This window comes from Fusarium coffeatum (genome assembly GCF_003316985.1).
Source record: "Fusarium coffeatum strain FIESC_28 chromosome Unknown BRIP53273_contig_330, whole genome shotgun sequence".
Classification (NCBI taxonomy): Eukaryota; Fungi; Ascomycota; class Sordariomycetes; order Hypocreales; family Nectriaceae; genus Fusarium; species Fusarium coffeatum.
The window spans coordinates 151,740-179,174 of record NW_022158119.1 but is presented as its reverse complement, the minus strand read 5'-3'; the positions used below and the strand labels follow the sequence as shown (position 1 = coordinate 179,174).

Sequence of the window (27,435 nt, the reverse complement as noted above, 5' to 3'; positions counted from 1 at the left end):
TGTAGAGTATACAACATAGTCCGATCTAGAGTGTCTTGTACAAATTCCATGGAGCTTTCTATAATAGATTGATCTTACATCTATAATCGCTATTTATAATTCCTCTTTCATTTGAAGTTCAGTTTCTAGTTTCCAATCTTGAAGCCACCGGGCCAGTACTTCTGGAAAACTCGCAGAGGATCATACTTTCGAGAAATGTCAAGTAGCTTCTGCTTGTTCTCTTCACCGTATCCATCATAGATATCCTGGAAACCTGCAGCATCGCCCATGTAAGTAAAGGCCTCGTAAACACCCGCCTTCTGGGTAGCGTTGCCGATAGCATAAGTGGTAGCCTCGATCCACTTGAAGATGGCATCATTGTGCTCATCGCCACTCCACTCAACGACCTCAGCCCAAGCCATGTATGTGCCCTTCGACTCGGTATCCAAACCGAGAGCGTTACCACCGGGGTTGTACTTCTTAGAAGCCGTTTCCCAGAGAGATCCAATGGGTTGCCAATCGATGGAGAGTGCCTTACGATCTTCCTTGGGGAGAATCTTGTACAGGTCAGGCAGAGCCTCGAGGAAAACATCGTTGGAGATTTGGACTCCCTTGAGGACCTCTTCGTAGGTCTTACCGACGGTGGTACCAGCAATGAACTGGTCGTTAATCTTGGGAAGGACTAGCTGTCCAGTCTCATCCGAGAATTCAGCGAGAGTCTGCTTCTTGAAGGTATTGGAAATGGTGGGAATGTCGAAGAAGGGACGGAAGCACTCTGGTTCAGCGTCTGAGTCGCTGTCGTAGAAGAGGATTGCTGCACCGATTGTGGTCTCCTCGTCAACGGCGATGACTTGAGGGACGATGTGGGCAAGAGGGTCGGTGTTGAGGGCGGAGAAGTTGGCAACAGCCTGTTATTTGTTAGTTATGGAAGTAATCATTCTTGTGAAGTACATACCTTGAGGAATGCGGGGATATCAGCGACACTGTAAACACCAGCATGGACCTGATCGGAGGAGAAAGTCGCGAGTCTGAACTTAGTCACGATACCAAAGTTGTTGGATCCACCCTTGAGAGCCCAGAAGAGATCGGGCTTAGAGTCTGCAGTAACAGAGATGACCTTTCCATTGGCATCAACGAGCTCATACTCGAGAACGTTATCAGCGGCCCATCCACGCTGGTTTCCGTGGAAGTTGACACCACCAGCCAGTAGAAGACCAGGTACACCGACAGGAGACAGACGGCCTCCAGCACATGCTAACTTATGCTCGCCCAGATAACGGTAGACATGACCCCAATCAAGACCAGGTCCGACCCAAACAGATTCCTTGTCCTCGGTCAACTCAAGGGTTGTGAGGTTGGACATGACAAAGAGGGGACCATCGTTGATGTTGTTCGCACCTGCGATAGCCATATGTCCACCACCACGCACAGCAAAAGAAGTAAAGCCAGTGCCCATCAACTTAACAGCCTCGCCGACCTGTTTCGACTCAGTAGGCCGAAAGACACAAGCTGGGTTGAGAATCTCATTGTTAGACCAGAAATTCTGCGCCTCATACTCATAAACAGCATCCTTGGGGGAGAAAGTGTTGTTAGGGAACATAAGCTTGAGAACCTCACAGCCATTGTCCGATCGCTGGGTGGCGCATTGCTCAGATGCATGTACGGACAGAGCCGCAAGCGACAATAGGCAGATATTGGTGAACATGGTGATGAAGGAATGGGAAGAGAATGTGATTGTTGGGCTGAGGTGCAGGTTTTGTGCGGATCGTGCATCGGCTTATTATCTATTCGTGGTAGGAGATTGTCGAACTAGTTCAACTGTAGAAAAAGGGTCCCGAGGGTTGTGGGTCACGATAATCTAAAATCTTATGGGAAGTCTGCGGAAGTTATTTCCCAAGGCCTGGTAGATCAAAATAAAGTGGTCAGAGTGCCGGCAGAAACAGACGGATACCGTCTCGATTATTTCGTCTGCTATTTTCTTGGCGGCTGTTTCTCTGAGACCCCAATGGCGGTGAATTCGCAGAGCCACTCTCAGGTCTGAAGTAGCCACCTCGATCAATGCAATTGGAGAAGAAACGATTTAGTTCGTGCGCACGGTACATGAGTGTGAGCACGGCTTTTTGAACGCAATCATTTCCTCATTCATCCTAATTCCGAGTCTTCAATGCCGATCCGGAAATATTCCGGGGGTGAATGTTAGTCACTCCTCCGGAGCTAAAGAAAATGAAGCCTCTGATTATTGGACGACGACAGTTCGCCCCGGGTTTTACGAGGTCCGGGAATCGCATCAGGGGATTGATCTGTGGGGTTTATGAAGTTCTGTATTATGATCGACACAGCTAAATATTATCGAGTCTGTGACCTTGTCCTTGTTTAATGGATGACTTGACCGATTTCAGTAACTAAAAGGGCCCAAAGAGAGCTTATATTCTACTTTGTTGGAGCTCTCCATGTGCTCAATTACCAGCTGTCAGTGATAGAGTAAATTAATTGTATAGGAAATCTTATGGTTATTCGCCACAGACCATATTGAAACAAATGAAGTTCAGGAGTGCAGTAGTTCGTCCCTCCCATGATCATCTGCCGGCATAAAACACCCTTGGCGAATCCTTCGCGCTGCCCCCTGGACAGCTACCTCGGTTTCTTCGGCTCATTCATCTGACATGTCACAAAACCATGTCAAAGCGGCAGTTCCTCATCTTGCAAAAAACGTGGTAATATCCCAGCAAGCGCAATAACGCCATACTGTAACACTGATAAATTGCGAGATCATCACGTACATGATGAAAGAACAGCTTTATATGTCAAAGCGCGGCGGTACTTTAGGAAAGCCCTCAGTTGATCCGAAGGTTAGTACGGACGAGCACTAGTCAGGTACGCAGAACAAGCATTGTCTAAGAGTTAGTTAAAAGACCGGTTGTAATCTTTATTTAAGTTGCTTTTTTCTCCTCTACCTTTTTTTCGAGAGAATTGTCTTTGGTGTTTGACAGAGCCTGCCGGATCATACCGAAATCATGTCCATTGAAAATGGAGTCATGTTTCCCATGGACCCACCGCCTGGAGTGGTCCGTGATATCAACCAGGTTCCCGCCGATGCTCCCCTTGTGGTTGTCACGGCCATCTTTTTCCCGCTTGCGACAGTATGCATGGGCATTCGAGTTTACACGAGAGCAGCTATTGTATGCAAGCTCTCTTTTGATGATTGTGAGTAATTTTGTTCCCGTGGGCTTCACTTGCTAACGTTCATAGATCTTATGATACTCTCCTGGGTATGCAATGTTCTTCTCGTGGCGTTCACACTGAATAGTAAGTCCTCACTACAGTCACACACACGGATGACTTACCAATATAGTGACAAATTACGGAATGGGCAAACACCTATGGAACGTCCCTTTCTCACCAGACTTATTCCCCCATTTCTCACTCAACAACCTCCTCGCAGCCATCTTCTTCTGCGCAGCTACAGGCTTCGCCAAAGGCAGCATCCTAATCTTCTACCTCCGAATCTTCCCTATGAAAGCCGCCCGAATCCTCATCTGGACCGCCTTCGCTTTCATCATAGGCTACTCAACAGCCTCAGTACTCGTCAACATCTTCTCCTGCAATCCTGTTCGGGGCTCTTGGGACCCTGTGGCTATGGCGACAGCAAAATGCATTAACAGACCGGTCTTCTACTTCTTACAAGCCGGCCTAGGAATTTTCGCAGATATTCTCACTGTCATTATTCCTCTACCGTGGCTCAAGACTCTTATGCTGCCTAAGAAACAAAAGATCGGAGTTGGCGTGCTTTTAACAATGGGTGCAAGGTAAGTTCCCCAGCTCTCGCTTATATACTCTATCTAACCGAAGCAGCGTGTGCATCATCAGCGTCATTCGGTTGCAATCTCTCAGTGTCTTGCTCCACAACCCAGATTTAACGCGTAAGTTTCAAGTTCTGCTTACTTTTCGGACCGAACTGACGAGATTAGATAACACGGTCTTGGCTTTGATGTGGTGCATTCTAGAATTGAACCTTAGCATCATCGGTGGTTCCATGGCTACTATCAAGCCTTTTCTTAGAATTGCTATTCCCAGGATGTTCAGCTCTGCTTATGGAGCGAGTGGGAATACTGGACCTGGTATTCATCTTGAGTCGAAGGATAGGAGTGGGTTTCAGCGATCCACGGGAACAAACTCGAAAGCACCACAGATTAGTACGCATGGGTATACAGAAAGCAGTGAGGATCTAGTTGCATAGAAGCGTTAGACGTTCTTATCGGAAATAAACAATAATATTAAGTATCACCATCGTTAAACTAACATGAGGTTGTTTATGGTAAGCAGCCGCTAACGCAGCCCTACTCAAATTCGCAAACCTTGATTTCTTTTCGGATTCTGTTCAAAAATGTGGATTGTCCCATCAACCAATGAATTTGTTCAATCATGACGGCTGTCTCAAGCTACGGCCATTTTTCCCTTGGCGTACGCAGAGAATTCGGCACCGCGGCAGCAAAATCGTAAGCCAAGGCGCCGCAGGGGTAAGACTGGAGCTTTTAGTCCGTCGATAGTGGATTTTATTCATGACGCGCCATTCAGTCGATAAATAGAGGATCGATTGAAACAGGATAATTTCAGACAATTCGCGTGCAGAAGAGAGTTTTATCTCTGCCGTCATTGTACGATTCTGTTTTCAGTGGCTTGGACGGGCGCGTCGATCATTGTACTGACTCGACCCAGATGACGACTTATAAATGTCATGAGGCTACATCAGTCAGTTATGACGTTTCTGATCACCAGAATCGTCATTACACGAACAAAATAAACCTGCTATACAATGTTACCTAGAAATAAATGTTGATATATATTCTGCTTTGACAGCCACAACTCAGCCATTCATCATCATCACAGTTTGAGTCATTCTTCACCATGGCGTACCACGACAACACCAGATACAACGACTACGGCACCACGTCCGAGCGCCCAACGGGTCTCTTGACTCGCTTCGTCCCCGATAAGCTCAAGCACTCGGGCCTCTACCGTTGGTTTCTCCGCTTGACACGTGTTGGACAATTCCTCTCGTCGATCATCTCCCTCGGCCTTTTCTCCGCTCGTCTCAAGAAAGTCTACAACATCGTTAATGTCATCAAGACCCGACGTGGCGTCAACGCTGCCTTTGGCGCGGTTGAGGGTATTCTCGCTGCCGCTGCCTTGTACACTCTTGTCGGCATGATCATGTCTCTGCTTCTCAAGGGTGGTGGTCCTCGATGGCTTCGCTGGCTCTGGGTTCTTCTGGATATTGCCTTTGTTGGAGGTTTCATTGCTGTGTCTGTTCTCACTCGACCTAATGGTGGTCCGGCTGGCCCAAGACGTTGCTATGACGCACAGGGTATTTCTGGTGTTTTCCAGAATAATTCCAACACTACTGATGACAGCTGCAACTTGCCCTGGGGTACTTTTATTCTCGCTATTCTTAGCACGTAAGTCACTACCCCACATAAGCTTAAGAATCGTATACTAACTTCTTTAGTCTCATGCATGCTGTTACTGCTTCCTTCCACGAGATCAAGGAGCGCCGCAAGGAGCATCACGTCGAAAAGCATCCCGAGCCTGTTCACCAAGACCCTTACGTCCAGCCTACCAACGTTCCCCAAACCCACGCTCAGCAGCCCCATGTTGCCCAGCCCCATGCGGAGCCAGGTTACCCTGCGCACCACAACGTTCAACCTGGCCATGTTCAACAGGGTCATATGCAGCCCGGTCATACCCAGCAAGGACACGTTGGTCACAACACAGCGGCCTACTAAGCTCTTGACGCTGAATTAAAGACGCGTTGAATATGACGTGCTCGTTTCAGTCACTAAATTACACGATAATTGTCAAGAACTGGATTCTTATCCCATGTGCAAATCTTTATCACGAGCAAGAGGTGTCGATGGAGTCGTGGACGTGGAAGTGGAGCTTTATACCATGATGGTGGTCGATAAAGGAAGGATCGGAGCACATAATGACTTTAATATATAGTTAACCATGATTCTAATTGATAATTACTATCTTTAATTTCTTTGACATATGCTGTGAATTAGTTCAGTTCACAGACTGTTTGATGGCTTTTTGAATGGTGACGATGCGGCTCACGATCAGATGATTAAGATGATAAGCGATAAGCGATAAGAGACAAGAGATAAGAGACAAGAGATCAGGGTAGGAGATGGGCGAAGAACGATAGGAGACTTGAACAATTCGGACGCCATAGCGGGTCTGTTCCGTCTGCAAGAACCAATCGTGGACTTGTGCTATGTGGATCATTGCTTATTCGGGCTAGGTCAGTCCCAAGACGACGATCGGATGTGTGGCTGACGCTAAGCGACCCAAGAGTGGATTGACACAAACCAATCATATGGTCGTTTCTTTTGTAGAGCTTTTGCGTAGATTTTCGGGCGAGCTGCACGCATTTTTGAACACAATCTTCAAATAAATTCCAACATTCAAACGTAACACCAATATTGACATCACAGGTATTTCTCAATTTAAGAAAATGAAGGAAGAAATTGTAATAGATATTAAAGGTACCTTAGATATCCATTTACTCAGGTTGTACGCCTACATGCTCGAAAAATGCGTCCCCTCCAGGGTAGTTCTGTCGCGATCACGCGAGGTAAGAAGTTCGCGTCTGGAAGGGGTGGACTTGGCACGGTACGTACCCACTCCACCCAAGTCGGACATGTCTTACCTCCCCGCGCGATCAAAGCCGGATTTAACTCCATGGGGAAATGTTCGGAATTGTATCGTGACGACTACGCGGGGATAAAGATGACAGCGTATAAAACACTATGATTCAAAGATAAAATTTACATATAAACAGTGTTCTTTGAACTTATCTCTATTATTTTGTGCGTTTTGTAATTATTTCAATGACCAAGATGACTCTCCTCTCATCAACCCCCAAAGCTGCCCGTACGTCTTCTATAATTAACCCCAGCCTTCGAACTGACTGACATACCCAGCAATCGTGGTCAACGGGACTTCCTTCGCCCTCAATGGAAAAAATGTCTCGTACCGCTTCCACGTCGACTCTGAGACTGGAGATCTCCTCCTGGATCATTTTGGCGCACCGGTAACAGAAGACCCCATCGCTCAAATCAAGTCCAACGGCGGCGGCTGGTCCACCCAAGCCCATCTCCGCCGTGAATTTCCCGACCTCGGCCGAGGCGACTTCCGCACTCCAGCAGTACACATCAAGCACGCAAAGGGCTTCACAGTGTGCGATTTCAAGTACAAATCTCACAACGTCATCAAGGGGAAACCTGCCCTTGAGAAACTTCCTTGTACTTTTGGTGCAGAGGAAGATGTTGAGACGCTTGTCGTGACGTTGCAGGATGAGCATAGTTCTGTGGCGGCTGAGTTGAGTTACTCGGTGTTTCCCAGACTTGATGCTATTGTGAGGAATGTGAGGGTTGTTAACAATAGCGATGATGTGATTGTTGTTGAGAAGCTGGCTAGTTTTTGTGTGGACTTTCCGAATGAGGAGTATGAGATGCTGCAGCTTCAGGGAGAGTGGACGAGAGAGTGTAATAGGACTCGCCGAAAGGTCGAGTACGGAACGCAAGGGTAAGTCTACGACACCTCAAATAGTTTCTACGACTAACGATGTGCAGATTTGGAAGCACCACTGGATACTCCTCTCACTACCACAATCCCTTCCTATCAGTCGTATCTCCCACAACAACAGAATCCCACGGCGAAGCATGGGGTTTCTCCCTCGTCTACACAGGCTCTTTCAACGTCGAAGTCGAAAAATCCCATCAAGGCCTCACCCGTGCAGTCGTCGGAATGAACCCCTGTCAACTCTCCTGGCCCTTGAAATCCGGCGAGACACTCCAATCGCCAGAATGCGTCTCCGTCTTTTCCAATCTCGGCATCGGCGAGATGTCACGCAAATTCCACCGTCTCTATCGTCAGAACCTCATTCGAAGTAAGTTCGTCAACCAGCCACGACCGGTCTTGCTTAATAGCTGGGAAGGTCTTTACTTCAATTTTGATGAGAAGACCATCTACAAACTTGCGCAGGAGACTGCCAAGTTGGGCGCTAAATTGTTTGTCCTTGATGATGGGTGGTTTGGAGATAAATATCCTCGTGTTGATGATCATGCTGGTTTGGGCGACTGGGTTGCTAACCCCAAGAGATTTCCCAACGGATTAGGGTCTCTTGTGGAGAGTGTCAACAAGCTCAAGGTTGCTGAATCAGATGAGAATTTGCAGTTCGGTCTGTGGGTTGAACCTGAGATGGTCAACCAGAAATCTGAACTGTACGAAAACCATCCTGAGTGGGTTCTCAGCGCGGGTACATACTCACGCAGTGAGACCCGTCAACAACTCGTCCTCAATGCAGCGCTTCCCGAAGTTCAAAACTACATCATTGACTCAATGACCAAGATTCTTGAATCTGCGCCTATCAACTACATCAAATGGGACAACAACCGTGCTATGCACGAAAGTCCCACGCCAGACAACCATCACGCTTACATGTTGGGTATATATCACGTCTTCGAGGTCCTAACAACTCGCTTCCCCAACGTTCTATGGGAAGGCTGTGCTTCTGGCGGAGGCCGTTTTGACCCTGGTATTTTGCAATACTTTCCTCAGGTCTGGACGTCTGATAACATGGATGCTTATGATCGCATTCATATCCAATTTGGTACATCATTGGTGTACCCACCTTCATCTATGGGCGCACACGTCTGTTCTGCCCCGAACGACCTTACAGGACGATCCCTGCCCATGCGCTTCAGAGCTCACGTTGCTATGATGGGAGGCTCTTTCGGCTTTGAGCTCGATCCGGATCACACACCTGAGGAAGACAAGGCGCAGATCCCCGAGCTTATCGCTCTTGCGGAGAAGATCAACCCTATTATCATCAACGGTGACATGTGGCGTTTGGTCTTGCCTGAGCACTCCAACTTCCCTGCTGCAATCTTTGTCTCGGATGATGGAAGTCAGGCTGTGCTCTTTGCGTTCCAGATTAGATCGACTACTGTGACGAATTATCCTTTACTGAGATTGGCTGGTCTTGACTCTGCTGCGAGGTATAAGCTTGATGGTGGGGAGACTTATTCTGGTGCGACGTTGATGAATGGTGGTATTCAGTATCGATTTGGTACGGATTATGATAGTAAGGTTGTTTTGCTCGAGAAGGTCTGAGTTTGGGTATAAAGATAGATTAAGAAACGCCAGGGGAGTATAAATGGTAGAAAAGAACTATGGAACACGACAGACGTCCAATTTGTGTGAATAGACTCAATCAAAAGACAACCCAATATCAGGATCAAACGCTTCACAAGTAATACTTCCATCATCCCAAGTAGTCGTCGCAACAGGTGTACTCAAGTCCAACAAATCAAGTCCACTTTCCGGTATCCAAGCCAAAGAGTCAACAGAGCTCTCACTCTCCTCCGAAACTTCTTCAACAATTGCATTCCTTGCATCACCAAGCATATCCCACTGCAGGTCAATATGAGCATTCGGGTCTGATAATGCAAATAATGTCTCTGAGTGCTTTAGCAAATTGGGAAGTAGATGTGATTGTGATCCCCGAACAGTGGATAAAGCGTGGATGACTACCGAGAGTAGATCTCGAGGACCGTTGTCGAGGGCGTTGTATGACCAGCCTGGTAGTTGCGCTGTGTCGGCGAGACTGACTCCGACATCAAACAACTTCTGCTCCTAGAAAAGACGTTAGTTTAGCTTAGTGAAGGAGTGTATGTAACTTACCATTCCAATGCCATGACAATCCTTAGACTTTGTCCCAACAGATCCCAAAGCAGCCATAATAATCTTTCCCGCATCCATAGGCAGCGCAGGAGGCAGCAACAGTCCAAACCCAGAAGCAGAAGACGGATTCTGCCCAAACGCTATCCTCCACATGGAAATCCTCAGCCACTGTTGTGTGATTAGAGTATCGAAGCGTTGGCTCTCAATGATAGATTGCTCAGGCTGGACGCTGCATAATTTATCATTGATGGTGTTGACGAGCTTCAAATCTTCGAAGCGCCGGTCGTCGTTCTCGGGCTGCCATTCGTATAGTGAGTAGGGGAGGGATTCGAAGAGGCGGATGTGGTTTATGAAATCGTGCATTACGACGGGGCAGTTGGAGTCTACTACTTGGGGTTTGTTGACTGTGCTTCGGAGCATGACTGATCGCCGGTGTTGGAGGGCAAAGGTACTAAACTTGTCAGCTTCACAAATAATAATCGCAGGAATCGGTTAACTTACCGTTCTGTAACAAAGAGTAGCCAGAATACTCGTCTTCTCTTCTCCCGCTCTCCATCGGGTAACCCGTAATAACCTGACTCTCGAGTAAGGTCAAGTGCTTGAGCAAGAGTAATACTCTGATTAAGATAAAACCACGCATGACGCGAATCATTGAGATTTCCATAACTCGCAAAGAGGAAAAAAGAAACAAGTATAGAATCCAGACTAGTATCATCAATGACACTATACTCCCGAAGGCAATTCTCAGCAAGCTTCACCAGAACATCCCCATCCAATTGTGGTTCGGGTGGAATCTCAGCATTAAGCTCATTGTCGGAGCCATCAATGCGTTTGTCTAGTCGTAGCTGCATTCGTGTAGCAGCACATATCGCTAGTATGAGAGCGTATCGTGATGGTGGTATTTCGCTTAGGCGGGCTGCGTCGGCGAGGATGTCGTCGTCGACGACTGGCATTATTGGGTAGAGGAAGCGCTGGAAGAGTTGGATGTGGGCGGTGAGGGATTGAGACATGCGTTTGCAGAGGTCTTCGGTTTCGAGGATTGAGTCATTGGATAGGCTTGGGATGTCTGGTCCAATGTGATGAGTCTCATTCAAATCTGGTTGTGAGACCGGAATGGTCCCCGGTAATGGTTGTTGTTGTTGTTCTTGTGCTCGAGTCTGTGGTTGTGACTCTGCTTGTGACTGTGCGTGTGGTTGTGTGTCTGTCTGGTCCCATGTCTCTGTTTGTGCCTGGGACTCGCACTCGCTTCTGCTCGGCCCAGTCTCTCTCGGCGTAACAATCTGAAACTGGAACCCATCACCCCCAAGACCCTGTCTCAACTGCGCCTGTCGTCTCCCTTGGCCCTGCTTAGGACCTTTCCTCCGAATACTATGCCGATACTGACACCGAAGATCCCCGATGCTGCAGTTCTTGCAGGGCAAGCCCCGATCACACTTGACCTTACGGAATCGGCAATTATCGCAGACTTGGCTGCGTTTTTCGGTTATAGTAGACATTGTGTTTGCTTAATGGAGATATAGTCGGGTGATGCTCGCGTCATTTGCTTTTTTGCTACCTTCCTATTCTCGGTCCGATGAATACAGCGGGGTTACATTGACCAATCCGCGACGAGAAACTATCGTCGCATCAAGCCGAGGGCTAAGCTTTTATTCAGGAAGGTCCAACTGGACTTTTCCTAATGGGGTAATTTTCGGATCGTCAAGTAGTCAAACGATCGAACCCTCCCCACGGGGCAAATTCTGCATTCCCCATGGGGATGCCAGAAGCAGGAGACGGTGAGCTAGGAAGTAGATCCGAAGAGTGTTTCTCCATTATATAATCTCCACGATGCGACCCTGATACAGCCAAGATCATCAGAATTCAATCTGCATCTGCATCTGCATCTCTATCATCGACAAGATGGGCAAAGAAACTCTCGATACTGCTGTCTCTCATGCTGAGGACTACGATGTCGAAGCGCCCCACAAGCCGGCTCAAGACACCACCGATCAAGCTCGTCTCGGCGCCGAAGCAGAACACAATCTTCCTCCTCTGCAGGCCGTCCGCAAATACCCATGGACAGTAGCCTGGTGTCTCGTCGTCTCCATGTGCGTTGTCATGGAAGGCTACGATACCAACTTGCTCTCCAACTTCTACGCCTATCCTGCTTTCGCGAAAAAATACGGTCATTGGAATGAAGATACCAACAACTACCAACTTTCTGCTCCGTGGCAGGCTGGTCTTGGTAATGCTGCAGGCGTGGGTGCGTTCTTTGGAACACTGCTCAATGGATACCTTGTGACCAAGTATGGTCACATCAAGGTCCTCATTGCCTCACTCCTTGCACTGAGCTCTTTCATCTTCATTGTCTTCTTCGCGCCTGATACAAAGGTTCTCCTTGTTGGACAAATCCTTTGTGGTCTGCCCTGGGGTGTCTTTGCCACCACTGCACCTGCCTACGCCTCAGAAGTCCTTCCTATGTCTCTTCGAGTCTACATGACCAGTTGGACAAACATGTGCTTCATTATCGGACAGCTCATCTCGGCTGGAGTCATGGCCGGTCTCGTCAACAAGCCTGCGCCCTGGGCATACCGCATTCCCTTCGCGCTTCAATGGTTCTGGCCTGTTGTCTTGATCCCCATCCTCTGCTTCGCTCCCGACACACCCTGGCATCTCGTTCGAATCGGCCGCCACGATGACGCTCTTGCGAACCTCCGACGTCTCCGACCCAGCGCTACCGAAGAAGAACTCCACGATACTCTTGGCCTTATCGTCTACACCAACGATCTCGAGGAGAAGCTCTCGGTCGGTACTTCATACAAGGATTGTTTCCAAGGCTTCGAGCTTCGCCGAACCGAGATCGCTGTCGTTGTCTTTGCTGGTCAAGTCCTTTCTGGTCTGAACTTTGCATACAACTCTACATACTTCTTCCAACAGGTTGGGCTTGACACAAACACAACCTACCATCTCAACGTCGGAGGAAACGGAATGGCTCTGTTCGCGACTATCATCTCTTGGGTCGCCATCATGCCTTACATCGGTCGACGAACAGCCTACCTGTACGGTATGTTCACCATGGCTATTGTCCTCTTCATCATTGGCATCCTCAACACTCGCACCGAGAACAACACTATCGCCATGAGCCAAGCAGTCCTTACCCTCGTCTGGACATTCGTCTTTCAGCTCTCAGCCGGTCAGTTAGGTTGGGCCCTCCCTGCCGAGATTGGTTCTACCAGACTTCGACAGAAGACCATCTGTCTGGCTCGCAACGGTTATGCCCTCACCAGTGTCGTCGCTGGTGTTCTTCAGCCATACTTCATGAACCCTACCAAGTGGAACCTCAAGGGCTACACTGGTTTCATCTGGGGAAGCACTGCTTTCTTGACTTTTGTTTGGGGATACTTCCGTCTTCCTGAGACTCGCAACAGGACCTTTGAGGAGCTCGATATCATGTTTGCCAAAGGTGTTTCTGCGCGCAAGTTCAGCTCGTATAAGGTTGATTCATTCAATGAAGCTCATGATGCTGTTCAGCAGACGGAGGCTAAGGCTTAGGCGGTGTGGCATCATGGTGGGGATAAGGTGTTCACGATTTATGCTATTGAGGTTGGGAATCGGGCGTTGGTTTTGTGGAATACAGTTTGGGCAACAACTCCACACTATCTTTAATATCATGAGTTCATCGTATAACCCTTCATCTCTTATGTGACTGTGCAATCCCTTGCCAATCAGTGATCAGCCTCCGGTACTTCGCTCTCACCAATAGTGATTCTCGGTCCCTCAAAGTTCTTCCGTCCATCAACAATCCACTGGATAAGCGAAATGACAATGATGACTCCAAATGCAACCACACAGTAATTCATGGTAGTGCCATCCACAGGTAGCGCAGGAGGGAACAAGAAAAGCACTGTCGTAACAATCGTGTAGACCAGTCCAATAATATTGGTCGTCCATCCAAGCCAATTTGGTAGCTTGAAAGCTCCCTCTGGCAACCGTGATCGTCCCGTGCAAACATGCAGAGCAATGGGAATGCCATAGCTGAGACCCAGAGCTACCACAGACGACGCGATAATGGCGTTGAAAGCGACCGTGGAGCCAAGATAAATGCAGCCAAACACGATAACAATAACGACGTTCAAGTAAAGCGCGTTCATGGGAACACCGAGCGTAGGATGGACCCTCCACCAGATACGCGACGCAGGGAGACCACCATCTCTCGCAAAAGCAAACATCATACGCGACGAAGTTGTCATGACGGCGATCGCAGCAAAGACCAGGCAGAGGAGAGGGAACATGAGGAGGCAGATAGCCCCGACTTTGCTGTCTGTCGCAAGATAGAAGATCTCAAGTAAAGGCCCAGCAGTAGATCCAATGATTCTATCCGCATTGTCGATACCGCCTGAGACAAAGAGTACCACAATGAGGAAGAGGAACCCGGTTGAGATGCCGATGTATTGACAGTACAGCATGATCTTTGGGCCTTCCAAGGCGGCGTTCGGGATTTCCTCGATCATATGGGCAACGGCATCGAATCCAGTGAGACCAAGACCGCCTTGAAGAAGTCCAAGAAGCCAAGCGATACCGTCAGGCCAGCCGGTGGTATTGATGAAAGTCGCAAATACATACTTGGCAGTAGCATATTCGGGCGCTGCACAAGCAAGCACAGTGATTGAAATGATGAAGAATCCAGCGATGCTCCATACAAGTGCTAAACCATTGATCTTCGGCAAAATCGAGTGCATGAAGGCATTAGTCGCAAAAGCAACAAACGCAATGCCAAGATATATCAAGAATTGATGCCATCTCTGAAACGCGTATTCGGGATGAAGAAGCGAAATAATGTTGATAATAAGGGTACTCGACAACGAACAATTCGTCGCAACAAGACAAGCCCAACCACTAAGATTTATCCATCCTGTGATCCAAGACAGAGGAATCTTAAGCGAAGCAGGCGCAATGGTAGCAACCCAATGATATTGCCCTCCGGAGGTTGGCTGTGCAGACAGAAATTCTGCAAGACTGGCTGCGAGGGATAGATTGCAGATACCAGCCGTGACAAGACCCCAGATCACTGCAACTGGGCCACCGGAAGGGAGGGCCAGGGAGAGTGATGCTGCGAGGGCGGTCCAGGAGTTGAGGATTGCAAAGGCTAGACCAAGCATTGTCCAGCGGCTGAAGTTGCGCTTGAAGGACTGGGAGTGACCCAGCTGGGCGAGTTGATAGTCATCGATGTTTGTAGTTTCTTTGATACTCATTTTGACATTGATAGTTACTGCCAAGAAAAGAATATTGTGATGGGGATAAGCTTACACTTATAGTTCCTACATCCTCTGATCGTTATCGGGCATGATGGGTGCTGCACGTGCCGTGTTCGCCGACGCTAGCGGATTGCAATCGCGGGGAAGATAACTCCAACGATGATTCGATGATTTTCAGTCACTAGAGCGGATTGATTGGATAGGTATCCACCGTTATCAAAAGGCGCGAAGGGGTGAGAGATAATGGCTGAGATCGACGCATTCTATTGGACTGGATTGACGAAAGAGCTGCCTAATTGATCGTGACAAAAAGTGCTAGTCAACTACCCGATGCGGTATCAATTTGGAGACTCAGATATCGTTCACTTCCCAGCTGCCTTTGATTCAACCTCTAAACTCAGGCAGACATCATATTCAGTCTTGCCTTTGTAATACTTACGGGCCTTTCTGTCTGCTTTTTGTCGTGCTTCACCATCGGCGTTTTGTTGCTCCTCGGCTGTTTCTAGAGCTTCCCCATGGCGTCCTTGTCAGCTCGGTTTGACTATCATCCCCATCCTTTTCCGGTTCTCGACAGCTCTTAGCTCGGCGTTCGCTCAACCTTGCGCTCAACTGCCTTCTCTGTCTCAACTCTGGCTCCCTCGATCCCCGTCTTGGCCTCTTCTTAGGCAAGTCATATATCTTCTATTCTCTGATGGAATGCTCCCTCCTCAGCCTTTCGTATTATGTATAACAGTTAGGGTTTCCACGGGTTAAACTAGTTTATTCCAAGTTAATATTAGCAGAGGTATAGAGTATTATACTAAGTAGAACAAAGTATTTTATCTCTTAATAGTAAAGAATTTTATTACTTCAAAGCTGTTCCAGCATGGAGGCCCCCTGGCAATTGTTAGTGACTTTCTCCTCAGTTGGAATAATAAGAATTTACCTGTAACTAACATATCTGCACCCGTTGTAAAGGAAGAAGCATCGCTCAGCAGATAGCTTACCATAGGAGTTAGGTCTTCTGGTACGCCTAGTCGTTGGACTGGAGCTCCGTTTTGGTACCAATCAAGGATGGCTCGTTTTTCTCCTTGCAAGCGGGCCAGGAGAGGAGTTTGGATAGCACCTAGTTAAATTCAACAAGAAGTATTGGGACTAGTTCTGGCGAACTCACCTGGTGAAATGCAGTTTACTCTAATTCCGTATTGACCAAGTTCTCCGGCTAATGGACCCATGAGGCCTTTAATAGCAGCCTTGCTGGCATTATATGCTGACTTTGGCTGCACTGGGACATACATTCCTTGTCCATTGATGCTGGCAATGGCGACGATACTTCCAGGAGTCTTGGTATCGACGAGATGCTGCGCAAGAAGCTTGATCACCCAGTATGTACCCATAATGTTGACGTTGAGTGTCCGTTGAGTGACCTCCCAGTCAGCCTGGAGCAGTGGCGTATCCATAACAATACCAGCCGCTGTCAGTGCACCATGTAGCTGGCCACCCATAGACTCGACAGCCTCTGTGAAGGCCTTTTCCAAAGATTCTTGGTTAGTAACATCACCTCGAATGTATGATGTCTTAACGCCATAGCGCTCGCTAAGAGTCTTGAACTCTTCCACTGGCTCGGGAGCCGTGTCGATGACAGCAACGCTGCCACCAAGTTGAGCTATCGCCTTTGCGCAGGCAAAACCGATACCTCCGCCACCTCCAGTAATAAGGTAGCTTCTGTTGCTGAGGTCAAAACGGTCGATGACTTTGACGTCACCAAGGTCACGAGGGTTGAAGGTAGTCATAATTGCTCAGTTTTAAGAAGAAGTGTGATACCAAGGTGAAAATCAGTTGACTGAATCTGTTGGCAATCAACAATTTGAATTTGCATACCGTCTGAATTTATATCCCGTGGCTGACCATCCGTATCTGAGATCTCGGAACGTTGCCGTGAACTATGTAGATTCGAGAGACACATCGGGTCACAAGCGAACCATTCAGATTGGAGTTCATCACTACAAAATGACGACTTGCACATCACGGTAACCCTACCCGATGGTCTACGATTGACCAACGCTTAATCCATAGGTGCGGGGTATGATGTGTAATCCTGTAAGCATGCTGATAACGCTTGTGATATGGAGTCGGGTCACCTCCCGGCGGGGACCCACCATCATCTGTGAGATACTCGGCTATCCAAACCGAGACAGGCACTTACCTATTGCTTCGGTCGACTGACGATTTGGAGTGCATATAGTACGGGAATGTTCCGAGAGCGTTATCCTATAAGATTCATGTCTCGCGCGTTCAACGAAATACGGAAGCTCAATACTGCACGAGCAAATTATTTTCTCAACAGATTGCTACGAGCTTCTTCAGTAGTACGTGTTTGCCATCGCTATCGACATTTTACCCCTTCAGCCAGAAAAACAATAGCCATGCCACACAAGCCCCGCGTCAGTCTAGGCCTTCTAACCTTCGGCCCTGAAGGTTCTGAGGCTGATGGAACTCGCATCACATCTTTGGACAAATTCAACGAGTGCCTCGACTACTTACAATCGCGAGGTTATAACGAAGTCGATACTGCCCGCACTTATGTTGGCGGAAAACAGGAAGCCTGGACCAGGCTTACCAACTGGCGCGACCGCAAACTTACCCTGGCGACAAAGTGGTACCCCTACAAAGCTGGCGATCATTCCAAGGCCGTTATCAAGGAAAACCTGATGAAGAGTCTAAGCGAACTGGGTTCTGATAGTGTGGATATTTTCTACCTGCACGCGCCTGATCGTTCAATTCCGTTTCAAGAGACTCTTGAGGCCTGCAATGAGTTGTACAAGGAGGGCAAGTTCAAAAAGCTGGGCCTGAGCAACTACGCAGCCTGGGAGGTCGCCGAACTCTGTACCATTGCAGACCAGAAAGGATGGGTCAAGCCAAGCCTTTATCAAGCCATGTATAATTGCTTAACTCGAGCCATCGAGGAAGAACTAGTCCCTTGTTGCCGCAAGTTCGGTCTAGATATCCTCGTTTACAACCCGTTGGCAGGAGGCGTCCTCAGCGGAAAGTATCAAAGTAAGGAATACTCAGATGACGGTGGTCGATTTTCTAGTTCAAATACTAGCTTCGGCGCTATGTACCGCGACAGATATTTCAGGGATGATAACTTTGAGGCTTTGAAGGTCATCCAGCCGATCGCTGACAAATGGGACCTTACACTTTTAGAGATTGCATTCAGATGGTTGGTCCACCACAGCAAGCTTAACGTCAAAAACGGCAATGATGGAGTTGTAATTGGAGTTAGCTCCCTGAGTCAGCTGGAGAGCAATTTAAACAATCTGGAAAAGGGCCCATTGCCCGATGAGGTAGTAAAGGTACTGGACAAGGCTTGGGAAATAACTAAACCGTCTTCTATCACATATTGGAGATAAAGGTAGTTGGATAGTTATGGAAAATAAAATCATTCTGGTCACAAGGTTATGTAAAGTCACAGGACTGTTCTTCAGGAAAATTTACCCAATTCTGACTTCGAGATTGGTCCGGGAATGACCAACTTTACCTTGTCGACTTAGATAATTGAGTTGGCGAGAATGTGTCAGGGGGTCAGCTACCGGGGGGTCAAATGTCAGGGTTCAAGGTCTAGTTCCAGGTCTGGAACCTAATACGTACGTACCTCTGTTGGTCCCTCCCTGTAGAGAACAGGGGGCGCAGGCGGCGTAATTTGGTATATAAAGCGTGCTTGTTGGCCGAATGCGATAACCCTTTTCGTTTTCTTTTTAATCAGGAAAATTGCATCTTCTTTCAATGTCTTCTCCAAATACCCCCGGCATGTCGTCCATCTCGGTCACGACCACGGCCGCAGCGCTGTTGGCGTTGACTACACCATTTCAACAGCCGACCGGCTGTGATTCACATTTCACCACCACCAGTCTTGTATTTACTTATTTTAACGACACTACTTACACAATACCTCTTGTTGTTTCGGAGCGGGTCGACTCATGCTATCCATCTGATTGGGACTCTGTAGCGCCAGAGAGTCGTCTCCACTTTAGCCCTGCTGTATGTCCCAGCGGCTGGACATACTATGAGATGGAAGAGAACGGAGAGATGGCCTCGACAGCCTATTGTTGTAATAGGTTAGTTTGCACATTTATCCTAGGCGACGTCTTAATATTCAGCTTTCTGGTTCGAGATACTGATACTAAGTAAACTTTCAGTGGCTACAGCTTGACGTATGAAGCTATCCTCTACAGCACTCTCTCGAATGCATGCGGGCGCTGGATGTCAAATAACACCATGAGGCTTGATGGTGACCGCAAAACCATAACCGCGGAGGACACATATATCGTACATGAGCCTTGGGCGATAACTTGGATGTCAGACGATACGTCAACCCTCACACCATCGCTTCCAACATTGACTAGTGGCAAACGAGTGCCAACGTGGACACCCGGCCAGCATATTCCGGACGGCAAATACGACCGGAAAGAGGATAATGGAAGCTTGGGCAGATTTTATGAACCAGAATCGGTGGTTGTATTTATTGTGCTTCCCGTTCTTGCCGGTGTGGGCATTTTCTCGTGTATTGGCTGTTGTGTAGCATCCCGGGTAAAGAGGAAGAGACGAGAGAGGGTGGCTTTGGAAAGGGCTCGAATTGAGAACGAAGCGGTAACGACGTCTGTGGAACTTCAGAATATATCACCAAACGGAAATAGAAAGTAACGAGTTTGAAAGAGCGTTAGGGTTGACGAGAGGTCTCTGTAAAGGAGAACAAAGATTGATGTTATGTTACGAAGCAAGAAAAGAGCACTAGTAATATTTAATAGCTACTTCTTTATTAGCAATATATAGCTTCAAAGAGGATTTATCTTTCTTTTACTTACGTAAAGGCACGAGTACCTATGTAGATACGTATAGCGGCGGTTTAGGCATTGTAGCTAATAAGAGCCAAGATGCTTACTGAAAGTAGTAACACCGGCCGGTGGACCCGGCTATAAATGGAGATTTAGTAAACTTTCATTTCCGGGAAAGCCTTTCCGTAAGGACGATGCCGGCCCGGTCTTTATTACTTATAGCGTTGCCTAGATAACTGTATCTCTTCATTGTCCTACCGTTTGTAAAAGAAATCCCCAGCCCTGAAATCCTCTATTCTCCCACCAGCTATTAAGAACAGCAAGACCATGAGCGCAATAGCTACCTATACATCCGATCGTGCACCTACCGTAAACCCCACCTCCTCGTTTTGGAATACTGACCCCAAAGAACTCGATGATTTTCAAAGCTCGTCCGAACTACCAACAACGGCCGATATCGTGATTATCGGGTCCGGGCTATCAGGCGTTGCCACTGCATACTTTATTCTCATGGACAACCCTCGTCCCCCCTCTATCGTTCTCCTTGAAGCGAGGCAGATATGTTCAGGAGCAACTGGCCGCAATGGTGGTCACGTGAAGCCTGATATCTTTTCCGACATCCCTAAATTTGCCAGGCTCTTTGGCTCGGCAGCTGCGGCAGAGCTGGCCGTCTTCGAAGCGGCTCATGTGTATGCTGTCAAGGATCTTGTGGAGAACGAGAACATAGACTGCGACTTTCATCTCACCAGAGCACTGGACGTATATCTCGAGTCCAAACACGCCGAAGAAGTCCGGGTGACTTATAAAAGCCTTTCTCAAAGAGAAGGCATGAACCTTACCGATGTGGCCTTCATTGGTAAGAAGGATGCCGAGAGGGTAAGCAACTCACCTAACGTTACTTTCAAACCCATTAGATCTGACAAAGGCTCTGTAACAATAGGTCTCAGGTGTAAAGGAGGCTAAATGCTGTATTTCATACACTGCAGCCCATCTATGGCCATCGAAGCTAGTTCATGACCTACTCAACAGGATGACTGAGCGCGGTGTCAGTGTTCACGCCCACACTCCTGTCTTGTCGGTAACTCAATCTGAAGATGATGAACCTGGGTCTTGGTCTGTCAGCACGTCTCGTGGGACCATCCAAACAGCCAAAGTCGTTTATGCGACCAACGCCTATACATCGCAGATCCTGCCTGAGTATACCCGAGCAATCACTCCAGTTCGAGGCATCTGCAGTCACATCAAGAGTGTCAAAGGAACGGAAACTCCTCACCTCGTCAATACGTACGGCATTAGGTTCGATAAATTCAACAATGATTACCTCATACCACGGGCAGATGGAAGTATCATCGTTGGAGGCGCAAGACAGGCATTCTGGAGGCAGAAACACCGATGGTTCGATAATGTCCGGGACGATGAGCTGATCGAGGAGGCTGTTCCATACTTTGACAACTACATGCAACGCCACTTTCGCGGATGGGAAGACAGTGAGATGAAGACCGATAAGGTCTGGACCGGAAGTAAGTTATTCTTGGTCGTATTGCACACGACATTCAACGTGCTGAACGCTGTTTTGACATTTGCCACAGTCCTGGGTTACAGCTCTGACTTCATGCCTCACATTGGTGAAGTTCCGGGAAAGCCTGGCCAGTTCATCATTGCGGGTTTTACTGGTTATGGCATGCCTAAGATTCTATTGTCGAGCAAGGCCTTAGCTAAGATGGTACGCGATGGCGCTTCTTTCGAGCAGACAGGTTTGCCTCGTATCTTCAAGACGACCAAGGAGCGGAATGAGTCGAAGTCAAGCCCGCTAGAAGAATCTTTGAAGTCCTTGTGGACTGAAAATCCAAAGCTGTAAATTAATGTTGTGTTGATTTGGCACGTATATTGGGGACTTACGCCCTGGTAAAACTCAAAGAATAGCTGTAAATTAAAGGATCCAATCCTCGTTGGGATTATGGTTGAGTGGTGTGTTGGATCCCCCTTGCTAGCATCAAGGCTGTTTCTGTAGTTAGCGATGTAGGTAAGACTTGAATGAAATCCGTTGCTCAATCTTTTACACAGAATCTGAAGACGGTCAATGATGTTTACTACGGTGATACCCTGATGCGAGAAGGCCGATGGTATGCGTAACCATGACGTTTTTACATCTTGTCCTAATATAGCTGTTCGTCGGGATCAGTCCCGATCGATGCCAAATAGCTATGTCCAGCTGGTATAAAACCTATGGGGAGTAGCCAGCTTCACCTCATCATCGCACCACTCAAACTCACCTTCTCTGGACTATCCACTATTCTCAAATATTCTCTTTGCAAGATCATACAGAATATCCCATCATGCCGGCCAACAACAAGCATGTCGTGTTCGACATTGTAGGAACTATCGTTACCTACGATTCTATCCTCGACGCTCTGGAGAGTAGGCTAGGCGATCGCCTGCGTGCTCAGGGCGTCAAGCCCGCAATGCTTGGCTACATGTGGTTTGAAATTTCCGAGCGAGAGTATACGTACCTCAGCATTACTGGGCGGTATCACCGTTTCTTCGATGTCTTCTGCAGCCTATTTTACCGTATGCTGTGGATCGGCGGCATCCAGGAGCCCAGGTCCTTCGCCTCGGATGAGGACCTCGCTTATATTGTCAGCCATTTCAAGGATCTGCCTCTACGTCCCGGCGCTGCCGAGTGCTTACAACTGCTACGAAACGCTGGATTCACCGTCTGGGGGTTCACTGCTGGCGATACGGAGCAGGTACGAGGATATTTCCTTAACAACGGCATCGACATGCCACTTGAGAATTTTGTCTCTTGCGATGATCAGGGTATTGGCAAGCCGGCCCTCGATTCCTACAAGCCGTTGATGAAGCGCTTTGGTAACGAGGAGAAATGGTTCGCAGCAGCTCACATGTGGGATGTGTCATCTGCGAGGAAAGCTGGGTGAGTTCTAGTCCGGAAACCTAATTTGAGCCATGCCTGACCCTGAGATGGAAATAGATACAAGGGCGCATACTGCACCATTCTGGAGAAGGAATCTTGTGCCGACATATTCGGCAACATGGACGTCATGGCCGACACCCTCCCGGATATGGCTCGCAAAATTATCCAAGCGTCCGAGGCCCAGGTATGATCGTTGAAAGCAATTTTGACGTTGAAATCAGAAGGTCAGAATACCAAGGTAGCAGATACCTACTTTACTCGCTTAGACGATGTACTTAGACGATGTACTGTCGATCATGTGTAGAACATAAACATAGTCATCTCTTTATATACTGCCTCTGTTAAATCTGTATTGGTACAATCATCCACTCATTCCAAGTTGATTGAGATAGCGGAAAACCCTCATTCAAATTTAGATCCACAGCGTGAAAACCAGTCGACAAGGCCAACATAGCTCTTAACGCTCCAACCCGTAACTGAACCACTGTTCTAAGTCAGGTAGTAAACTTAACTCTGCATAATCAGGCAGGGCACAGTCAGCACTACCTCCTACCATCTCAGAACACTGAGGGCCCACAAATGATCCTCCAAGAAAATTCAACATCTGATTCTCTTGCCGGGGAAATTGCAATTCTTCTGAAGCAATCTGCTGTGTAGCGACCCATTCTCGGAACTGACGATAACCATTGTCGGACAACTTGGCACTGCTCGCTTCTTCGTCTGAATCAAGGATCAATCTCTCAGATGCAGCTTCCAAAGCTGCCACTGCAGACTTCTCGCTGCTTGTCGAAAACACACCAGTCGATATCTCCCTCAAAAGCTCCATACCCTTTTTGCTAGCGTCCTGGAGCTGTCTGCTTTTATCAGAGACACATCTTGCCACAAGAACCAAGATAGCGGCGCAGCAAGAACTGAACTCGGTATAGGATGACTTCGAGAGGCGGCCTTCCTCTTTGAGAAGTTGGCAAAGATTGATCGTAGCCACAGCACTGTTGACGCAGTCATCTGCTAGGGCCTTTCGTAGTCTGAGCCATTCTGCAGCAGAAGTCTCTTTGTCTTTGACATCGGATTCGTCGAGAACAAAAGACCGACCGATCAAAATGTGAAAGAGATGGTATGTGAGGGCGAGATGTACGTTGGATCGGAACAAGGGCTTTCCAGGAGTGAGATCTCGACAACACGTTTCCTGTGAAAGACTCTGCCAGTAATTATAGTGTCTCTCTCTAATCTCAATAATGTCTTGTAGTGTCTTGATGCACTGCGATTGACGGGTGGCTTTCCAGTCTAACCTGTTCCTGATGAATATGGAATCTGTCGAAGATGGACAGAATCGGCAAACTTACATTATATCTCGAGCATCCTCGATAAGGATAGTAAGTCTTAACATTGTTATAGTATTCTGAAAAGTGCTAATTCGCCTTTTTGGCTGCAGCTCCTCGATATCGGTCGGTAGTATTGTATCGGTATCCGATCTTGAAATCGAGAAGGGCCTCCCATGAAGGATACAAATTCTCCTGTACAATGTCAGTCAATGCTCTAAGGTCGATAGACTCTTGACAAACCGTTCTAGTGCATATGCAGTCCACCAAACTCTCTTTTGTAACTCTATTTCTCCGGGCGATAGATCACTCCTCTGTTGTATACTGAACTGTGTTGCCGCCTTCACAGCGATTCCGAAATACGTGCATGAGAGTCCCGCTGGGTCGATGGGAAGCATGTATATACCGAACAGTAGAAATGCTTGAACACTCTCGATGGAGTCCATAGTAAGGAGATCCGGTATCAGACTCGATGCTTTGCGGTAGAATGTCAACGCAAGAGTATCATCCATTGTTTGGCTAATACTGTACGCATCATGCAGGGAGGCATCTCGGGGTAAGGATTGATGTAAGTGTAAAAATTGTATTCCAAGAGTGAATACCATGAGAGAGACACAGACCCAGGCAGTATCCTTCTTTCCAACTTGCGTTGGGTTGCAGTAAAATTGATCGAGTTGTTGTCGAAGTGTTTCCTCGCAGATGTAGAAATAATTTGTTTGTGCAAAGTAAAAAAATACATCAAGGAGAACGAAGGCGGACTCAGGCGGTGGGAACAGTGACACGGCTTCGAGAACAACCACGTCTCGAGAAAGAAGGTGTCCAGGAGGGGCCGTGTTGTTTACCGTGCCTTCTGTATGGAAATACTGCGCGTAGAAATCACCATTAGATTCATCTTGGAACTTCGGGTAGAGCGGACGTTGATTACCTCGCAGTCTGAGTCATTCAGCTGGTCCTTGAATCTCTGTTGTAGACGACGAGAAAACGCAGCATGTGAGAATTCTGCATGAACTGATATTATACTAGTATCAGCCTAGGGGCTCTTGACGTATAGGTAAATGACCCACCTGTCGACGACGGGGATGTCGCGTCTGTGTTCACATAGCTTTTACCATCATTACTTGAGCTTTCATTATCCTTGCCGTTAACCAAACGTGGCAAAGCCGCGTTGTCCGACGAAAGTTTGCTCATAACAGTCTCGAGATCTTCCTTGTTGCAGTGTTCGAGCCCGGTGAAGTGTCGCACGATATGCTCCAATGCTTGAATGCGCTCTACCTCAAAGAAGCCAGTTGCATCATCAGGTGATATGACGGGAGGTTTTTCCTCTGGGACGGAGACTGCCCCAGGAATTCGACTTCTCCTGAAGCGATTGCTGAACTCGCACGATCGGCCTAATCTGCTGCATCTCTCGCAAGGGACAGCACCAATGCACTTTTCCTTTACTTGGCGACAGCTATCACATCTATAAACTGTGAGTAATTGATACGAAAGTGTCGAAAAACAGTAGTAGTGAGATTCAAGGTGGCGCTTACGCTCTTGTTGACCTCCTTGTTTGTGTTTTCCTCAGATGAGGAGAAGCTGGCCGGTAATCCCTCCCTGTCTTGTCTGTGCCTCGTACTGCCGTGTTAGAAATCATTGTGATAAGGATATCCAAAAAGATTAATTAAGTCACAATACGCTAGTAGCAAACATGGGTGCCTGTGGTTTTTAAAACAGAAGTTAGTGACGAAGCCGACTTCGTAAGGGAGGCCGTAGATATCCGTTGGTGGGGCACCGGTTGGTTGTCAAAACTCCCGGGCCGGCCACCTACACTGCTAACTCTTTAAAGTTAGCTTTGAAGCTAATTCTATCTAATATGACCCTTGGGTAAAAGTGATGATCTCTTTTCTAGCTATATACTACTTGATTGCAGCTATTACTTTTCTTTTGTAAATTGGTCTATATGCTTTCAAGTGCTAGGAGAGTTTATCCAATGTTGCACGGTTAGTCGCTTTCGAGACGAAGCTGTACAGTCACTACATTTCTGTAAATAGAATGTATGTAGATGCATAAATCAACTGTGATTAAAATGACCAATGAATCTAAGTTATAACACTATTCTCACTCTTACTGGAATCTATTTGTTGGCAAGTTCCTTCTCCAACGCATCTGCCATATCGCCCAACGTAGCAAACTTCCAGTCGTAGACAGGGTTTTCTCGATTACCCATGGTCGCTCCCGGCCTCTCGATCCAACTCGACTTAATGCCAAACTTCTTCGCGGGTTGATGGTCATGATACTGACTCTGCGCTGTTTGCAGCACCTTCTCTTTAGGGATTCCAAATTTGGATTCAACTTCGCGCAGCATGTACTCAAAGTTCCTCGGGCTAGGCTTATAGCTGCCAACGTCCTGAGCAGTAATGACGAGATCAAAAGGAACGCCTTGTAGAGGTCCCGAGTTACTGCCAGAAAATGACTCGCGGTCGACGTTAGAGAGGACGACAAGCTTGTAGTGCTTGCCTAGGCGGCGTAAGGCGTCAACGGTGTCGGGAAAGGCGGGCCATGACCCGACAGAATCGCCAAAAGCCTTGTCTTGCTCTTTAGTGGTAGAGAGGCCAAGGCGCTCAGCAATTTGAGGATGGATGGTGGTGAGAAGCTCAGAGTATGCTAGATCGGGGGTCTTGTCTTGCTGGGCCGCCTCAGCCTGATGGTAAACATTCAAAAGATGCTCTCGAGAGAATTCGGCACTGTTGGCCTCGAGCAGCGGATTGAGACCGTTCAGAACGCCTGTCTCCCAGTCGATAAGAGTGCCATAGACGTCAAAGGACAGGAGGCTGTAGTCTGAGAGGTTGCTCATGGTAGAAATGGCGAGAAGTGGGGTTGTACTGAATATGCGACAACGATGAAGTGTGTTTCTGAGTAGGGATCAGTGTTTAAACAGCAATTATTTATACAAAAATCACAGTCTTGATGCTCTATCAAAATGTTAATGATGTAAGGTATGATATGAAAGCTTGCGTGTGGAATCCGGGGTAAGCGACTCCGGTGCCGGGTCAAGATGGTCAATTGAGGAGTCGACCGGCACACCAGGCATGGGATCGAATTGGGATGCCGGTCGTGCGTGCCGTGCCGGGAACGTCAACTCCCCGCCTTCCTTGTTCAGCCACGCGGACTTTGCCGAACTACATTCTAGCGCCACATTCCAAGCCACATTCCTCAGTCCGTACTGTTGTTTATGCAATGACCAGCACAGATTAGGCGTGGGTAGAAAACCAATAGCAGTAGTAAAAGTGGTCATGGTGGTAATGTTGTGTCTGTTAGTAGGGACTTTCCTAAAAACTTTGACTGCAGCTAGTGCTTTTACTGCAGCTGGTGAATATTATGCTGTAGTCTATTTCGACATGTGTTATGCTGGTAGGGGCCGTTCAAACATA

At 47.8% G+C, this 27,435-nt stretch overlaps 13 protein-coding genes across 13 annotated transcripts; 7 read left to right on the top strand and 6 right to left on the bottom strand.

Moving 5' to 3' along the window:
• Positions 1 to 125: 125 nt before the first annotated feature.
• On the bottom strand, positions 126 to 1,684 carry FIESC28_10789 (uncharacterized protein; the record flags this gene model as incomplete). Its single annotated transcript, XM_031164919.1, has 2 exons — positions 126 to 887; positions 935 to 1,684. The coding sequence occupies 2 exons, from the start codon at positions 1,682 to 1,684 to the stop codon at positions 126 to 128; spliced, it is 1,512 nt and encodes a 503-aa protein (XP_031011087.1).
• Positions 1,685 to 2,993: 1,309 nt separating this feature from the next.
• On the top strand, positions 2,994 to 4,216 carry FIESC28_10788 (uncharacterized protein; the record flags this gene model as incomplete). Its single annotated transcript, XM_031164918.1, has 5 exons — positions 2,994 to 3,183; positions 3,229 to 3,285; positions 3,332 to 3,785; positions 3,832 to 3,899; positions 3,948 to 4,216. The coding sequence occupies 5 exons, from the start codon at positions 2,994 to 2,996 to the stop codon at positions 4,214 to 4,216; spliced, it is 1,038 nt and encodes a 345-aa protein (XP_031011086.1).
• Positions 4,217 to 4,884: 668 nt separating this feature from the next.
• Positions 4,885 to 5,762, top strand: FIESC28_10787 (uncharacterized protein; the record flags this gene model as incomplete). Its single annotated transcript, XM_031164917.1, has 2 exons — positions 4,885 to 5,435; positions 5,486 to 5,762. The coding sequence occupies 2 exons, from the start codon at positions 4,885 to 4,887 to the stop codon at positions 5,760 to 5,762; spliced, it is 828 nt and encodes a 275-aa protein (XP_031011085.1).
• Positions 5,763 to 6,878: 1,116 nt separating this feature from the next.
• Positions 6,879 to 9,156, top strand: FIESC28_10786 (uncharacterized protein; the record flags this gene model as incomplete). Its single annotated transcript, XM_031164916.1, has 3 exons — positions 6,879 to 6,912; positions 6,963 to 7,566; positions 7,614 to 9,156. The coding sequence occupies 3 exons, from the start codon at positions 6,879 to 6,881 to the stop codon at positions 9,154 to 9,156; spliced, it is 2,181 nt and encodes a 726-aa protein (XP_031011084.1).
• Positions 9,157 to 9,252: 96 nt separating this feature from the next.
• FIESC28_10785 (uncharacterized protein) lies at positions 9,253 to 11,222 on the bottom strand (the record flags this gene model as incomplete). The annotated part of the gene is made up of 3 exons (XM_031164915.1): positions 9,253 to 9,678; positions 9,727 to 10,177; positions 10,228 to 11,222. 3 exons carry the CDS (start codon positions 11,220 to 11,222, stop codon positions 9,253 to 9,255), a joined length of 1,872 nt encoding a protein of 623 aa, XP_031011083.1.
• Positions 11,223 to 11,625: 403 nt separating this feature from the next.
• FIESC28_10784 (uncharacterized protein) lies at positions 11,626 to 13,257 on the top strand (the record flags this gene model as incomplete). Its single annotated transcript, XM_031164914.1, has 1 exon — positions 11,626 to 13,257. The coding sequence occupies one exon, from the start codon at positions 11,626 to 11,628 to the stop codon at positions 13,255 to 13,257; it is 1,632 nt and encodes a 543-aa protein (XP_031011082.1).
• Positions 13,258 to 13,430: 173 nt separating this feature from the next.
• Positions 13,431 to 14,957, bottom strand: FIESC28_10783 (uncharacterized protein; the record flags this gene model as incomplete). Its single annotated transcript, XM_031164913.1, has 1 exon — positions 13,431 to 14,957. The coding sequence occupies one exon, from the start codon at positions 14,955 to 14,957 to the stop codon at positions 13,431 to 13,433; it is 1,527 nt and encodes a 508-aa protein (XP_031011081.1).
• Positions 14,958 to 15,804: 847 nt separating this feature from the next.
• FIESC28_10782 (uncharacterized protein) lies at positions 15,805 to 16,732 on the bottom strand (the record flags this gene model as incomplete). Its single annotated transcript, XM_031164912.1, has 3 exons — positions 15,805 to 15,836; positions 15,886 to 16,065; positions 16,114 to 16,732. 3 exons carry the CDS (start codon positions 16,730 to 16,732, stop codon positions 15,805 to 15,807), a joined length of 831 nt encoding a protein of 276 aa, XP_031011080.1.
• A 633-nt stretch (positions 16,733 to 17,365) lies between these two features.
• FIESC28_10781 (uncharacterized protein) lies at positions 17,366 to 18,352 on the top strand (the record flags this gene model as incomplete). Its single annotated transcript, XM_031164911.1, has 1 exon — positions 17,366 to 18,352. The coding sequence occupies one exon, from the start codon at positions 17,366 to 17,368 to the stop codon at positions 18,350 to 18,352; it is 987 nt and encodes a 328-aa protein (XP_031011079.1).
• A 1,749-nt stretch (positions 18,353 to 20,101) lies between these two features.
• On the top strand, positions 20,102 to 21,632 carry FIESC28_10780 (uncharacterized protein; the record flags this gene model as incomplete). Its single annotated transcript, XM_031164910.1, has 3 exons — positions 20,102 to 20,650; positions 20,715 to 21,294; positions 21,364 to 21,632. 3 exons carry the CDS (start codon positions 20,102 to 20,104, stop codon positions 21,630 to 21,632), a joined length of 1,398 nt encoding a protein of 465 aa, XP_031011078.1.
• A 478-nt stretch (positions 21,633 to 22,110) lies between these two features.
• On the top strand, positions 22,111 to 22,896 carry FIESC28_10779 (uncharacterized protein; the record flags this gene model as incomplete). Its single annotated transcript, XM_031164909.1, has 2 exons — positions 22,111 to 22,706; positions 22,764 to 22,896. 2 exons carry the CDS (start codon positions 22,111 to 22,113, stop codon positions 22,894 to 22,896), a joined length of 729 nt encoding a protein of 242 aa, XP_031011077.1.
• Positions 22,897 to 23,163: 267 nt separating this feature from the next.
• On the bottom strand, positions 23,164 to 25,714 carry FIESC28_10778 (uncharacterized protein; the record flags this gene model as incomplete). The annotated part of the gene is made up of 8 exons (XM_031164908.1): positions 23,164 to 23,190; positions 23,260 to 23,995; positions 24,050 to 24,085; positions 24,269 to 24,888; positions 24,951 to 25,033; positions 25,090 to 25,459; positions 25,555 to 25,639; positions 25,695 to 25,714. 8 exons carry the CDS (start codon positions 25,712 to 25,714, stop codon positions 23,164 to 23,166), a joined length of 1,977 nt encoding a protein of 658 aa, XP_031011076.1.
• A 424-nt stretch (positions 25,715 to 26,138) lies between these two features.
• Positions 26,139 to 26,858, bottom strand: FIESC28_10777 (uncharacterized protein; the record flags this gene model as incomplete). Its single annotated transcript, XM_031164907.1, has 1 exon — positions 26,139 to 26,858. One exon carries the CDS (start codon positions 26,856 to 26,858, stop codon positions 26,139 to 26,141), a length of 720 nt encoding a protein of 239 aa, XP_031011075.1.
• Positions 26,859 to 27,435: the final 577 nt, after the last annotated feature.